This window comes from Corythoichthys intestinalis, chromosome 1 (assembly GCF_030265065.1).
Source record: "Corythoichthys intestinalis isolate RoL2023-P3 chromosome 1, ASM3026506v1, whole genome shotgun sequence".
Classification (NCBI taxonomy): domain Eukaryota; kingdom Metazoa; phylum Chordata; class Actinopteri; order Syngnathiformes; family Syngnathidae; genus Corythoichthys; species Corythoichthys intestinalis.
This window is the reverse complement of record NC_080395.1, coordinates 46,024,638-46,040,516: the sequence shown is the minus strand read 5'-3', so window position 1 is coordinate 46,040,516 and position 15,879 is coordinate 46,024,638. Positions and strand designations below refer to the sequence as shown.

The window sequence follows — 15,879 nt, the reverse complement described above, 5'->3', positions numbered from 1 at the left end:
GGTGAGTGGCGGCTTATAGTCAGGTGCGCCTTATAGTCCAGAAATTACGGTACATTTTTTCGATGATGACTACTTTAACTTAGTAATATTATTTTGAAGTAACGCTACTCTTACTTGAGTACAATTTTGGCTACTCTACCCAACTTTGATAAAGGGATCCAGGAGGCCATGTCTCTGCACATTTGTGCGTTTATAAAGCAAAAAAAAAATTTGAATGAATTGAATGTGTAATGACACTATCATGAAACGACCACAAGAAGGCGCTGCAGGTCAGCTCTCACTAGATTCAGCATTGAATGTGCTTTTTGTATTAATTATAACCAAGCTAAATAACAGTGTTCACCTTAACTAGTGACTTTTTTTTTTTTTTAAGCGTATAGGTTCAGTTAGTTAGCAAATAATCTGTGAATCTGTGTCTGCAAGACAATCTACTGCAATGATACTTGAAGCCAGCCCTCCTCACACACAAACAAACACACACACAAAAAAAAATCTGGGGCGTTGACCCGACTGACATTGTTCCTTTTATTTTTCCCCGCAGCCGTGTTCATTCAGCAACTTTCTTTTTAATGGAACAGAGGAAGCTAACTCCTTGGATTTACGCAGGCGTTATGGATAGTTTGTAAGTGATACACACAACAAGAACGCCCATGAAACACTGCACCATGGAGCAAAAGTTTTTTTGGGACGTTTGATTTGGAAAAATACTGTTCCAAATCGTCCCTTACTCAGAATTTACTTGCTAGGCCTTGAGCACCCCGTAGTATGGGTGCAAAGGTCACCATGCAGCCTTACAGGATTAAAACACCTGCCAACAGCACAATGGATTCTAATGAGTACCCCTCAGGGTGTTAGCGGCGGGTTAAATGCTGTGTGAGCACCTCATTCTTTAACACTGTTATCTTCATTAGTAACCTCATGGACAGTCACTCAAACACGCACGCCAAAAAAAGAAAACATTTGCAGGATCACAAAGTGACACATTCCTGGGATTAGGGAACACCATTGACAGATTTTTCTTGATGGCTAAGGAAATGAACAACAAGAGACCAAGCAAACCGTTAAATTGGATGATGGAATAATAACCATTGGAATTTCAACAGGAAATGAAACTTTTCACTTACGGGCGATTCCATTGAAGCGGTTTTTGAGATACGAGCGGTCCCTTGGTCAATACTGAAATATTGTAGGGCGCACATTCTTTATTATTATTTTTGGCGTGCGGTCGTGTGTTAAAAAAAAAAAAAAAAAAAGAGCATCTCAGTCATATTCTTCTTTTGTCTCCTATTTTAAATGAGCCTCAAAACAACGTTACACTTTTCTTTGTACCACTAAAATGCAGAGGTGGATAGGATAGCCAAAAATTTTACTCAAGTAGGAATAGCGCTACCTCAAAATAATATTACTTCAGTAAAAGTAGTTTTTCAAAAAAATGAAACCCAAGTACTGTACATGTAAAAAAGTATTTAATGAAAAGAATACTCAATGAGTAAAATTGTTAAAAAATTGAATGTTGTAAAATTGATGTTTGATTTTTAATTTTTAATTTTAAAAAAATTTTTTTTTTTTACATAATGGTATCATATCTCCGGTTTTCCGTGGTCAACTGGCGCCAAATAAAAACTGGGTGAAGCCGTGCTTTTGAGTCATGTTGAGGGCAGTGCTCTATGTCAACTATCTAATATTTTTACAGTGCTTTAAAGACACCACGTGATTGAACTACTGATACCGATATCGGTGGGGGGGATCCGACACGAAATGGTGGTATTCGTATCCGCGAGTACCAACAAACAGTGCGCCGATACCATTTACCGGTCCAGTATTATAACACTTGACTGCAGGCTTTTTTCCTCCTGATGCTCACTACACTCTGTCTCTGTGTTGTGTGATGACACGTGATCACTTTGCATGCCAAGCTATTGGCCTGCTCCAGACCAATGACAGCGGGCCAATAGCTGCTCTTAACCAATGCCGGGCAGCTTTTTCATATGGAGGAAAAACAAACCAGTAGAAATGGCGCTGGTCTGGAAATCTTTAAGCATAGAAATTCCGTCGACTACAATCAATGGCTGCCAGCAAGATTTGCGGCTTGAAAGTTTCGAGAGGCCAGTTTCAATACCTCGAACCTGATAAAACATTTGAAGACGAAACATGTGAACGAACACAAAGAGTTTGAGGCTGCAACAGCAGGACTGCTGTCCAGAGGAAGGGGGCTGGACCTGAGCAACAATCCTTGGTCAGTTCACTAGCTACTTTACTTTTATTATATTTTACTGAAAGAAATGCTGCAGTAATTTGAGACCTTTCAGAAATAGAAAGTTCTAATACGGAACACAACTCCCAGTTCGGAAGGATTCCTTATTTTAAAGGACAGATGGTAAGCCTATTCCAAAGTGCTGTAGAAGTAAGCTAAGCTAAGTGGCTAAGTGTGTGTTGCGGCTGGTGCACAGAGAGGGAGGCTAATAGAGAGACAGGATGCTGTGGTCAGTTATTATTACTAATAAATTCATGAAAGATGCACTGTTTGGCCTTTCAGAGGCAAAACTTAGGGTTTAAAAAAGTTTATTTGGTTCATTCACTGTATTTTTACTTTCTTACTGTTGGGCTAGTATTATACATGTTACGAATTTAGCAGTATTTTGACCTTTGAGAGAAAAAGGTTTATTGAACTATTGTCATCCATACCAGGTATGCAATAAAACGTTCTACTGGATTCCCTTGTAATATAAATTTCAAACGAAGTGATATCGGTATGGTATCGGCCGATACTGCACAGCCAGGTATCGGTATCGGGGCCAAAAAATGGTATTGGTGCAACACTAGATTGAAGAGGCCGGCGTGATCATAGAACGGCAACCTTTAGTCTGATTTTATTCATTTATTTATTTATTTATTTAGTTATTTTAAAAAAATTGATAGGGACAGTGCACATTGATGAACATCTATTAGACACATCAAAAAGATATAAATATGACGGATTATAGCAAGAATGCTAATTTACATCCGCATTCCCTAGGCAGGTGACGGAAAACATTGGTATAATGGAGTCATTTGATTATTGTTGCGACGTCTCATTGGTGAAACTGGTAGCACCACTGTTACTCAAGTAAATGTAACGGAGTAAATGTAACTCGTTACTACCCACCTCTGCTCTATAATTTGCATAAACTGTGGAGAGACTTAAAAGAACACGCCTTGAATACGGGCAAATATTTCAACTTGTGGCATATTCTGTCTATGTGCGAAGCTCAGTTCCAACAAGAGGAGCCCTCTAGATTCCTGAATGCGCTTGAAGTGGCTTCAGACGTCTTGGACTCTTCACATAATCGCAACTTGAAATGTGTGCAATTCCATTCTGTCTTGTGGGAAACAGCCAACAGGCTCACATACATACACGCACACAAAAGGACAGGAATGTTCTCGTCTTTCACTGTTGTTTGCTGTTTACACTTAAAGGTCAACTTCATTGATGCCACTCTGTGCTGACGATGAAACAGTTGAGAAGCAAGATGCGCAAGCGGACTTTTTTTTATATATATATATCATGCCATACTTCTGTGTGCCAGTGTTTTCAGAGAGTGAGAAATTATGTATGCGTATTGGGGGAGGGTATTTTGTCTGAATTTTCATGTGTCCATACATCAGAAGTTGTGTTTGAGAGTATTTTTGCTACATTTTTTTTGCATGTGAGTCTTGTGAGAGTTTTAGAGTGCAAGAATTTCTAATGCATACTTTGGGGTGTATGTTTTTTGTATGCATGAAGATGTGCGTAAATTAAAGAGTTATGGTGAATTACTTTTTTGTTTATTTTTAGCCCTTTTTTTTTTGTTGAGTGTTTTTTTTTATAATGCATGTGAGGATTTTTTTGTGTGTTTTCATGCATGATATTTGTTTTTGTGTGTTTTAGGCTAGTTTAATACAACAGGTCTTTAATGAACAATTCCAATTCTTTGTCATGTTTTTTTGGGGGGAGCGTGCCCATTCAGACTGCCTTTGTCCATTAGGCCCGTTCAAGTATCACGCATGCGCACTAATTCGCAGTCCGAGATGCCCTGTGCAAACTGACCTGCATGCGCAGGAGCATCAAAACAAATGCTGGCTCAACTTCATTCTAGGGTGATCATATATTAATGTCCAAAAAGAAGACGGAAAAATAGACATAAATAATCTCTGTTTAGTCTTATATACAAATGACGCACACATTTACGGACAGTTTGCCTCGACTCTCGGCCGGGTACGCAATCTTGAAATATTGCTCATTTGAAGCACAGATTCCTTTCCACCCCCATTTTATTTTCTTATGACTGTTGTCAAGCTCGCCTCTTCCCTAAAAGCTGCGTTCAAGTTCAGTGATAACGCTAACACTGCTCCGTTGCTAACGTAGCGCCCTGTCTTTCTCGCTCTTTGCTGACGTAATTGCTGCATGAATTCCAATTCGGGGGACTTGACAGTTCAGACCGCAGCCACATTCTGGAAAAATGTGGCGCGGATCGGATTTTAACCACATACGAAAGTCACCAAGCTCAAATTTGAAATGGTCCATTTTTATGCGACCTGTCGCGTTCAGACTGTCGTGTTAAGACCTGACTTGAGTCGGAAAAACACGAAAAAAATCGGATTTGTGCATTAAGACCTGAGAAGGTTTTTTTGTTTCATGTGAAAGTTTTGTTTTAGGGATTTTTGGTTGTATTACTTTTTGGTTTGATTTTTGGTGCATTCATTTTTCAAAGTGTTTTTGACGGAAAGGTTTTTTTTGGGGGGGGGGGGTAGATGCATTAATTTAAGGTGTGTTTTCGGTGTTTCAGGTTTTTGTGCAAGAGCTTTTTCTGTTGTGTGGCTTTTTTTTAGGTTGTGAGGGTTTTGTTGGATTTTGTTTCATTTGCATGCTTTTTAGCTGTATGTGTTTTTGTTGGGTGAGTTTTTCTGGTGTGAATGTAAGGTTTTTGTGTGTGTTTTTTATGCAGTTTTTTTGTCATGTGCATGTAAGTTTTTGAGTAGTGTGAATTTGTCCACGTTTGAGATTTTTTTATGTGTTGCCACTTTTCTTGGTGTTTTAAAGAACTTCTGTGATGTGTGTGTTAAATTGTTGAGTCTTTGGTGTGTGTGTGTGTGTAAGTTGTTGACTCGGAAGATGCAAAAGATACGTATTAAGAGAGTCAAGTATGGGTTTGTATCTAAATTGTCTGGTTCACAATCGGGCATGGGTGCTTCTCATCAAGTCGCTCAAATGTTTTGACTGAAGCGGTACAAAACTGTGCAGCTCCACTGTTTTGGTGTTTGTGTAAAAAGTCACAGCAGCACTTGCTCCAATACAGGATAGAAGAAAGGAGAAGGAAAAGGTGTCATTTTATTTCTTAAAATGACATTTTAACGTTTTTTAGAGATGGCAAAGTTATGTCAGCTGTTATAAAAACAAATGGATGCCATTAAATTGTACTGTAGTGGGTTGTCCAATTGTAAAATCAGAGACATGGTTTCAGTTCTAGAGTCAGGAAATGTGCTCCAAACTAGTTTTCTTCCAGAATCAGATACATGATTCAAACCTTCTGAATTCTACAATCAGATATATTGGCCTGACCATTTAGGGTAAAGACAGTCCAAATGGTTACAGTGGAGTCAGAGAGACCATCCAAACAAACAAACAAAATAGAGCTAAATTAAAAAAGCCAGGTCTGGGTCAGAAAGATGGTCTAGGTTGGTCCAGTTCCACAGTCAGAAACATGGCTTAGAATTAATCTAGTTTCACAGTGGGGAAACATGGTTCAGACTAAATCTAAATACTGTAGATTTGATTTTGACTTGACGGACCCAGTTAAAAAGTCAGAGACATGGACACTAGTCCAGTTCTAGAGTAAGAGGCATGGTTTATACAGGCCCAATTCTACTTACTGTAGATTAGGAAATCGAGTTCATATAGACTGGATAAATGGTTGAAAATGATCTGGTTTTTCAGTTAGGAATGTATTTCTAGAGAAATAAACAAGGTCCAACAGTTTGGTTTTAGAGGCAGACACATTGTCCTGACTGTTCCAATTATAGTGTCAGAGAAACCATCCAAGGTAGTGCAGGTCTAGAGTATAGAGACAGACATGATAAAAAAAGATCCAGTTTCAAAGTAAAAGACATGGCCTAGGCTAGTCTGGTCCTTCAGTCAGAGACAAGTACCGACTGATCCTGTTCTTGTGTCAGAGGCATGGTTCGAATAGGACTAGTTCATAAATATAAAAAGGGTAGTTCAGACTGCTTCAGTTTTTAGAGCAAAACAAAGATGGTGGCTTGATTTTAGGGTCCGCGAAATTGGTCAAGGTATCGAGTTAGAGACATGTTATAGTTTTAGAGACAGACATGACAAATACTGTAGTTGTCTGGTCCTAAAGGCCCCATATACCACCGAGATCTGATCTAGTCCTTGAAACTGGAACAATGTTCACAATCAAGCAGTTTGCAAGCCAGATACAGTACATGGTTTATCCAGCCATTCTCAACACCGCTTATCATTCACAGGGTAGCGGGATGCTGGAATGTATCCCAGCTGACCTCAGGCGAAAGGTGGACTACACCTGAAAGTGGTCAGGTGCATGGTTTAGGAAGGACTGATTCCGGAGTAGAAATGTGGCTCAGACAGTTCTAAACCAGCGATTGGCAGATCGTGAGGCTGTCGGACTCCTGGCTGTGGAGGGAGCTTAAACCCGTGTCCGAGTCGTCGTCATTCCCTCTGTGACATTTGGAGTAACCTCTGGCTTGCTCCACCCACTCGCTTTTCCTCTCCAAAGCACTCCTCCTCATCTCCACATTATCTGTCCCCCCCTCGTCATTCGCCCCATCCTCCGAACCCAAAGAGTTGATTTTCTCCAGTAAATCCCTCATCTCCTCCTCGCGGCTGCTGCAAATCTGGCGGCTCAGCTCCAAATCGCCCCTAATAGCCTCCAAATCCGAGCGGAGGCACAGACCCACGTACAAAGTGGCATCCAACAAGCTCCTCAGCTTTTCCTTCACAAACATCTCGTCTTCGCCTTTGATGAAGGACCAGGATGGCTCGTCCTCTTCCTCCTCTGACCTCATCTGTGTGCAGCACTCATCCAGCTCTGCTTCCATCTGCATCGTCATCATGTCCACATTCGCCTCATGACACTGAAAAAAATGAAAGACTACAAAGTGACTGCCATAATTTGCTGCCAGCCTCACCCAGTTGAAATAGACTGAACATATATTGCCGTGAGTGGCACTGAAAATTGATCATTCATTTCCAACCCTGCCAGTTTAAAAGGATTGAATGTCTATTGCTATCAATGGCAGCCAAAGAGTTAAAGCAGTGGTCTCCAACCCGGTCCTCAAAGGCCTGCTGTGGGTCGTGGTTTTTGTTCCAGCACAGATAGTTGAGCCAATGAGGTTTCTGCTAAAAAAAGCAGCACCTGACTGCAGTCAACTGATTGCACTTGTAAAACACCAGATTGGTGAGAAAGTGTCGTCATCTTGTCTGGTTGGAATGAAATCCTGCACCCACAGCAGGCCTTTGATGACCAGGTTGGAGACCACTGAGTTAAAGGGCAGGTGATGACTTCAATTCATGAGCGTTTTACTCAGTTAAATTGTATTGAATGCATCATTTGCTGTCTCAAAAGTCACATTTCCCAAAATTTGTTTTCAATTGACCGCATATGTTTTGAGTTACTGCCATAACAACACCTTAGCAACAAGGGACGCGGCTCGCTGCCGGCCGCTACCTGATGACGTCATTTCCCAAAGACCTTGCCAGCACTCCAATACGAAAGTATAGCACCACACTATCCTCGCCGTATATTGCAAACATTTTCTGAGTTTTACTCGCGAGATTCATCATGCCATCTCGATGTGTAGCGATTAATTGTTCACACGAATGCTCGAGACCCTATGAGCGGCCCAAGAAACCTTCTTCTGCAAGGATTCCTTGATCGTTTTTTCTCTCTCAACATTTTAACGACGACATCTTGAAAGCCTAGGAGGAGCCAACCTTGGTTTTTAAAGACATAAGCAGACCCTTAAGGCTGATTTATGCCTCTGCGTAGCGGTGACAGCGAAACTACGCCATTAACGCAGACCCGATTTATGACCCCACAACATAGCCCGACGTGCATCTCCAAAAAATCCTGACTACGCGTCACATCAATGCGCGTGACATAAACGTCGAAGGAATGTGATTGGTCCGCTCAGAACGTTGTTTCTGGTTCAGCACAACAACACCTCCGTTTTCAAACATTAGCAAACGTCTTCTGTGTCGCCTACGCTTCAACATTTGTTGTATTAACAACATTTTTTGTTCAATATTGATTAGCTGCAGCTGCAAATACACACGTTCCATCTCTGTTGCCATTGCTGTCAAAGACCGGAGGAAAACTAAAGGAATTCGACAAGAGTCCCCCAAAACCGTACAAAGCCACACCCCTCTAGTGGCATGGCAGTGAATAACAGCGTAACCCGTTCCCTTGACGCAGAACTTAGAATGCGCATTGACGCTGTAGTAGGTCTACGCTGTCGCTTCACTGTCACCGGCACACAGAAGCATAAATCAGCCTTTACTGGCTTTTCTAATTCTAAAATTTGATGCAATTCTGTTGATATAGGAGGGTGAAACCAACTGCCTGTTCGTTGCACTGCGCCCTGTTTTTTTGTTGTTGTTGCTTGCCTGTCATAAGATAGCTGACAGGTTGTCTATCCATGTCAATTTGATACATTTATTACTAGATCTATATAATTACTTGTCTGTTTTTGCAATTACAGATAATTATATCACAGAACGACAGGGGAAAGAAAGATTCAGGGAGAAATCACGATGCTAGACATAAGCCTACCACTCTTCCTTTCATAAAGTCTCGAGCTGCCAACCGGTGTCATCACCAACGTCTGCTGCGGGTAAATTGTCGTCACGTGACGCCTCAGGTTCAAACATGTAGGGATTAATTCTAGATCATCTTTTTGGGAGCCTTTGCCATCGTCAGCGTCATGAAAGAGCGATCCTGAATGGTTATTTTCAGTGGAAATATCACTGATATCGTTGCTGCTGCAATGCTCGCTGTGGATAGTCTTCTGTTGCATTCTGGAATTTATGTCACACTTCCGGGTTTGGGAATGCAGTATTGATGGAGTGCTAAAAAACTAATGATCTAACAAACTAACTAACAAATTATCCTCGCAGTTCCGCATTAGAAATGGCAGTTGTTTCGATGAACTCGTCCAAAGTTTATATTTGTAAAATCACAACTAAATCCGAAAAGCTCTTCAGCACTTATATGAATTTGTATCGTTAACCTATTTTTATTTATTTATTTATTTATTTATTTATTTATTATTATTATTATTATTATTAATTTTTTTTGTTTTTTCAATTTTTAATTAGAACTACTTATATTTTCTTTTCACTCATGGCTTTTCTTATTTGCGTTTTATCTTTGTATCTATTACTATTTAAATAATAGATTTTTTTCATAATGTATTCTTCAATTCATTCATTCATTTCATTTAAAATTATGTATATACAGTGATCCCTCCCTACTTCGCAATAATATAATAATATAATATTATACATACTGTATATGGCGGAAAACAGACAAGACTGAAAAGCATTTTCTGCACTTGCACTCCTCTTTAAAAGACACTGCTGTATTTTAAGCCAAAACAACGGTTGTGTTTGGTAGAGCAATATGTCTATGCCATGGCAGATTCATTGTGCATTAAGCTACTGAACTATTTTTAATTTGTCCGTTTTACCCTGCAAACCCCCGTTTACAGACGTTGCGCAACTGCTTTTGTTTCAGCCCAGCCATAAAACGAAGGTAATTAATTATATTTATGATTCAAAATGTCTGTCATTTTTAGCTTAAAAACGTTAATTGATGTCTAATATTTCGTTTAAAAAAAACACTTAAAAAAAATGTATTCACTCACATATTTTAAACTTTTAAACAAATGACGTTACAATAAAAAAAAAAAATGCCGTCTGTAAAAAAAGACACTGACATCTACAGCACCTCATAACTATCACTTAGTTGTATTTTTTTTTTTGTTACTGTCACATTTGTTAGATGATACATAATCGATACAAACAAAGAAAAATTGGGGGAAAAAACATTTAAAAGGGTAAATATATGAAAAAGAACATTTCGACCACTCCTTGATGTCTGCGATTTCTGCATCGCGACCCTTGTTATATGTTTCACCCATAAAATCCCCCCCAAAATCCAGCTGTGGCCATTCACAGCTGTGTCTTGACACTCAGTGATACATGCTACATGGAGTTTTTGGATTGAAACAAGGTAAGTACAGTGCCTTGCAAAAGTATTCGGCCCCCTTGAACCTTGCAACCTTTAGCCACATTTCAGGCTTCAAACATAAAAATATAAAATTTAAATTTTTTGTCATGAATCAACAACAAGTGGGACACAATCATGAAGTGGAACAAAATTTATTGGATAATTTAAACTTTTTTAACAAATAAAAAACTGAAAAGTGGGGCGTGCAATATTATTCGGCCCCCTTGCGTTAATACTTTGTAGCGCCACCTTTTGCTCTAATTACAGCTGCAAGTCGCTTGGGGTATGTTTCTATCAGTTTTGCACATCGAGAGACTGACATTCTTGCCCATTCTTCCTTGCAAAACAGCTCAAGCTCAGTGAGGTTGGATGGAGAGTGTTTGTGAACAGCAGTCTTCAGCTCTTTCCGCAGATTCTCGATTGGATTCAGGTCTGGACTTTGACTTGGCCATTCTAACACCTGGATACGTTTATTTTTGAACCATTCCATTGTAGATTTGGCTTTATGTTTTGGATCATTGTCCTGTTGGAAGATAAATCTCCGTCCCAGTCTCAGGTCTTGTGCAGATACCAACAGGTTTTCTTCCAGAATGTTCCTGTATTTGGCTGCATCCATCTTCCCGTCAATTTTAACCATCATCCCTGTCCCTGCTGAAGAAAAGCAGGCCCAAATCATGATGCTGCCACCACCATGTTTGACAGTGGGGATGGTGTGTTCAGGGTGATGAGCTGTGTTGCTTTTACGCCAAACATATCGTTTTGCATTATGGCCAAAAAGTTCAATTTTGGTTTCATCTGACCAGAGCACCTTCTTCCACATGTTTGGTGTGTCTCCCAGGTGGCTTGTGGCAAACTTTAAACGAGTTTTTTTATGGATATCTTTGAGAAATGGCTTTCTTCTTGCCACTCTTCCATAAAGACCAGATTTGTGCAGTGTACGACTGATTGTTGTCCTATGGACAGACTCTCCCACCTCAGCTGTAGATCTCTGCAGTTCATCCAGAGTGATCATGGGCCTCTTGGCTGCATCTCTGATCAGTTTTCTCCTTGTTTGAGAAGAAAGTTTGGAAGGACGGCCGGGTCTTGGTAGATTTGCAGTGGTCTGATGCTCCTTCCATTTCAATATGATGGCTTGCACAGTGCTCCTTGAGATGTTTAAAGCTTGGAAATCTTTTTGTATCCAAATCCGGCTTTAAACTTCTCCACAACAGTATCTCGGACCTGCCTGGTGTGTTCCTTGGTTTTCATAATGCTCTCTGCACTTTAAACAGAACCCTGAGACTATCACAGAGCAGGTGCATTTATACGGAAACTTGATTACACACATGTGGATTCTATTTATCATCATCGGTCATTTAGGACAACATTGGATCATTCAGAGATCCTCACTGAACTTCTGGAGTGAGTTTGCTGCACTGAAAGTAAAGGGGTCGAATAATATTGCACGCCCCACGTTTCAGTTTTTTATTTGTTAAAAAAGATTAAATTATCCAATAAATGTTGTTCCACTTCACGATTGTGTCCCACTTGTTGTTGATTCTTGACAAAAAAATTAAATTTCATATCTTTATGTTTGAAGCCTGAAATGTGGCGAAAGGTTGCAAGATTCAAGGGGGCCGAATACTTTTGCAAGGCACTGTATGCGACGATATCTCGTTAAAGTCATGGTGTCTGTAATTCTGCTCTCGCGTGCTCTCACCTCCAGATAAGGTTTTGCTGTTTAAAAAACCTTTTTTTTTTTTTTTTTTTTTTTTTTAAATATAAAGAATGTCCTCCTGTTCAAAATTTCTCTTCACACAGAAAATCGAGATTTTAAGCTTTCCAATGATGTATCACACATGCTTATTGGACAATTTTGAAATTTGGTCAAATTGGGGGTCTCAGTGCGGAACTTCAAGTCACCTGAGTGTTTTCCGCCATATATATACTGTATAATACTACTATACAATTGGATGTGACATGGCATGGGCAACAAAATGCTGTCCCACAGGCCTAAAGTTTGATACTCAAGGTCTGACAAGAATGTAATAAAAACATTTCAAGAAAAAATTCTGCATGAAAAGCCAGTGGGGTGGCCAGTAAATTTATGGTGTGGAGGTGGCTACCACCTGGGAGTACCATTAGTGGAACTGATGATTTAAAATGTAACATTTTAAGAAATTAGTTTCTCAAAGAACTCATACCAGAGCACATGGGTGTAGGAGGCCTTCCGAAGAGCACACCTGGTTTGAAGCCTCTGTGTCTGCCTCCTCCTCTAATAAATAGGTGTCCTGCACATAATTAACGCCGTGTGTTCGCGCCCGGTCCGAATGCACTTTGGCCTCCCGCCTTTCAATCTCCGCATCCAGCTGCCGAATCCTGAACGCTTGCTGACGGATAGTGCGATCCTGGGAGACCACCAGACGCGCCAAAGTCTGCATCTTGTCCGCGCAAGAGGAGGTCGGCTGCTTTCTCTGCATCTTTTCCAACTTTCTGAAAGCTTTCCTGACGATCCGACGCTGCCTTTCGAGCGGGACCTCCGCCAAGGAGGCGCCCGGAGTCCATTTGGAGGGCACGAGGTCGGATTTTCCGAGCGGTACCAGGCGCGCTTCTGCGCTCCGGGCCACCTCGCTGCAGCCCACGAGCACAAACCTTACCCGGTCTCGTTCCTCTCCCCACGCCACCCACAGTCGCCAAATCCTGGTGCGGTCGGGTAGAACCCTCTGGAGGCCCCGCCATTTCTCGGCGATGCAGTAGCGCTGGTGTTCAGGCTTGTCGACGTCCTCCAGCAGGGCTTTGACCACATCGGCGCAGGTGGTGCGTTTTGACAAGCCCAGGACGAGCTTCTCCTCCGCGCGCACCCATACCGAGATCCTCCCGCCCGCGGAATCCATTGCAATTACCCCGCAATATTCCAGTTACTCACTCAGTGCTTTGCGTCCAATCGGGCGTCATTAAAACAAGCGTAGCGGAGTCTTTAAAAGGAGTTTGGGGAGGGGAAAAAAGTGAAAACTTGAGTGGGTCACGTGACTGCCACCAGACCTATTAACGGAATGTGGGGCAGACCAGATGAAGTCACACGCGGTCCGGATTTGATGAGCTTCCTCGAAGTTTGCAGAGCCCATGTATGCTTAAGCCTTTATATTGTAATCATTTAACCAGAGGGTGGTAGAGTGGCCAAAAATTTTACTCAAGTAAGAGTAGCGTTACTCAGAGGCGTTGCGTCCCATTAGGCAAACCAGGCAATTGCCTAAGGCCCCCAGCCAGCAGGGGCCCCCCAAAGGGCCAACAGATTTAGCACACGCAGCTTTACTGCACTGTCGCAGCGACAAGTGCGATAGTGCCAGTGAAAGCCTTGTGTCTGAGTTCCCTGAAGGGGCCCCTTCACTTGCTCTACACTCCACCCCCCCTCCTTCACGTGTCACAGAGTGAGCGGTGATTTGGCTTTTTTTAAATTGGCGTATATTCAAAATGAAGAGAAGTTCTGGAAGCGACAAAAAAAAAGAAAAAAAAAGCAGAAGAGGAGAAAAGGCAGAAAGACAGCGGTGAGTGCACTATGTTACTGTAGTTTTATGCCCTAATGTAATAGAAGCCGGGCACTTTGAGTGTCCGAAAAAGCGCTCTATGAGACCGAGGCGTTATTATACTTTTATTACATATGTTATTGCTCCAAGTCCAACTGTCCCCCTTACTTGCACACGCTCGAAGGGCCCCATGTTGCTTGTTGCCTGGGGCCCCCGGGGACCCTTGCTACACCTCTGGCGTTACTCATAGGCGGAGTTTGACTTTTGGGGCGGGGGGGCAGTGGGACCGTGAAACGCAGTGTCAGCAATAAAACTAACTTACAGGAATATTTATAAGAACATTTTTTTTGGTTTCCCATCATTCTTGAGGGGAATTCTAAATCAGGCTGCTAGCAGGACAGTTATACTTTTCGCCAAGATCATCATCCATTGAATATAGTACGCCCGCCAGTGTCTTGCCAATGTAGTTACCTCAGTCAAAAATGTATCTACTGGGCGGAGCCATATGGAGGTAGACTTGTGACTTCATTATTCGATCAAAAAAAAAAAGTTGCTTCAATCAGAAAAAAAGTTTCAATCAAAATATATATTTTCAATTTTAAAAAAGTCACTTCAGTCAAAAAAAGTGACTGCAAAAAAAAAAATTTGAAATTTTAAAAAATGCATTTGAAAGCTATTTTTATTTGATTTTTTTTTTTTTTTTTTTTTTTTTTGATTGATTGAAGCAACTTTTGATTGACGTAATGTTGTTTTGTGCTTGGCCCACATTTTGGCTAGGAAATTTGTGTAATTATTCAATCAAAAAATAAGTTGCTTCACACAAAAATATATATATTTTCAAAAGAAAAATCACTTCAATAAAAAAAAAAAAAATCAATAATAGAAAAAAGTTTTTGAATGCAAAAAAATATTTGAGACTCAAAAATTTGCATTTGAACACTTATTTTTCATTTTTAAAAAAAAGTTTTCTTTGATTTTAGCAATCCTTTTTGTGTTTGGGCCATATTATGGGTAGGACATTTGTGTCTAAAACATTCAATCCCCCAAGAAGTGGCTTCAATCATGAAAAAACATTTTCAATCAAAGAAAAAAATCATTTGAAAAATAAAATTGCCCTCCCCTATGATTGTTTTTTTTTTTTTTTGAAAACTATATGCAAAGCAAATGACCGTCTAAGGTGCTAGTCACATTATCTGTTCGAAAAATAATTTTGACCCGTTATAAAAAATATATTTTTTTTAGGGCTGTCAAACGATTAAAAATTTTAATCGAGTTAATTACAGCTCAAAAATTAATTAATCGTAATTAATCGCAATTAATCGCAATTCAAACCATCTATAAAATATGCCATATTTTTCTGTGAATTATATATATATTCTGTAAAATTGTTGGAATGGAAAGATAAGACACAAGATGGATATATATATATATACATTCAACATACGGTACATAAGGACTGTAGTGGGCATTTCAATCTACTGTCATTCAAATCTGTCTATGCTGTCCTCACTCCGAAGCGTCTACTTTTTCCAACGCTAGACAGCTAGTGAACGACGCCTTAATAATCAGACTTCTTCCTTTTTCATCTGATTTATTAATAAATTGGTCTCAAACCATTGTTCCCTTTAAAACTACAAAAAAAAAGTACACAAGCATTGCATTAGCAACAACATTAGCTTAGCACGCTATACAGGTTAACTAAACATAAACAAAAAGCGTCTCATACAAAAAATATAACATTTCGCTTATTAACATAATATGTACATTCTTTACAACAACCATACTTACGGACAAATCTTGTCCAAGGATCATATAAGCACAACAGAGACGTCTTGCAGCCATATTGAACGAGAGGAGAAAACCAATAAACCATGTCGCAAAGCGACCACAAGAGTTCGCTGTTAGCACAAAAAGCCTTGCTGTAAAACTTACCAAAAGGCAGAATACTGTCTGAGCGGGACATGTGCGTTAATTGCGTCAAATATTTTAACGTGATTAATTTAAAAAATTAATTACCGCGCGTTAACGCGTTAATTTTGACAGCCCTAATTTTTTTGTTCATTTCATTCATTTTTGTTGTTTGTTTTCTT

At 40.2% G+C, this 15,879-nt stretch overlaps 1 protein-coding gene across 1 annotated transcript; it reads right to left on the bottom strand.

The window, feature by feature from the left end:
* Positions 1-1,669: 1,669 nt before the first annotated feature.
* Positions 1,670-13,188, bottom strand: rassf10b (Ras association domain family member 10b). Its single transcript, XM_057843353.1, has 2 exons — positions 12,470-13,188; positions 1,670-7,131 (listed from the first exon to the last, which is right to left on the bottom strand). Exons 1-2 carry the CDS (start codon positions 13,157-13,159, stop codon positions 6,628-6,630), a joined length of 1,194 nt encoding a protein of 397 aa, XP_057699336.1. The 5' UTR covers positions 13,160-13,188; the 3' UTR covers positions 1,670-6,627.
* Positions 13,189-15,879: the final 2,691 nt, after the last annotated feature.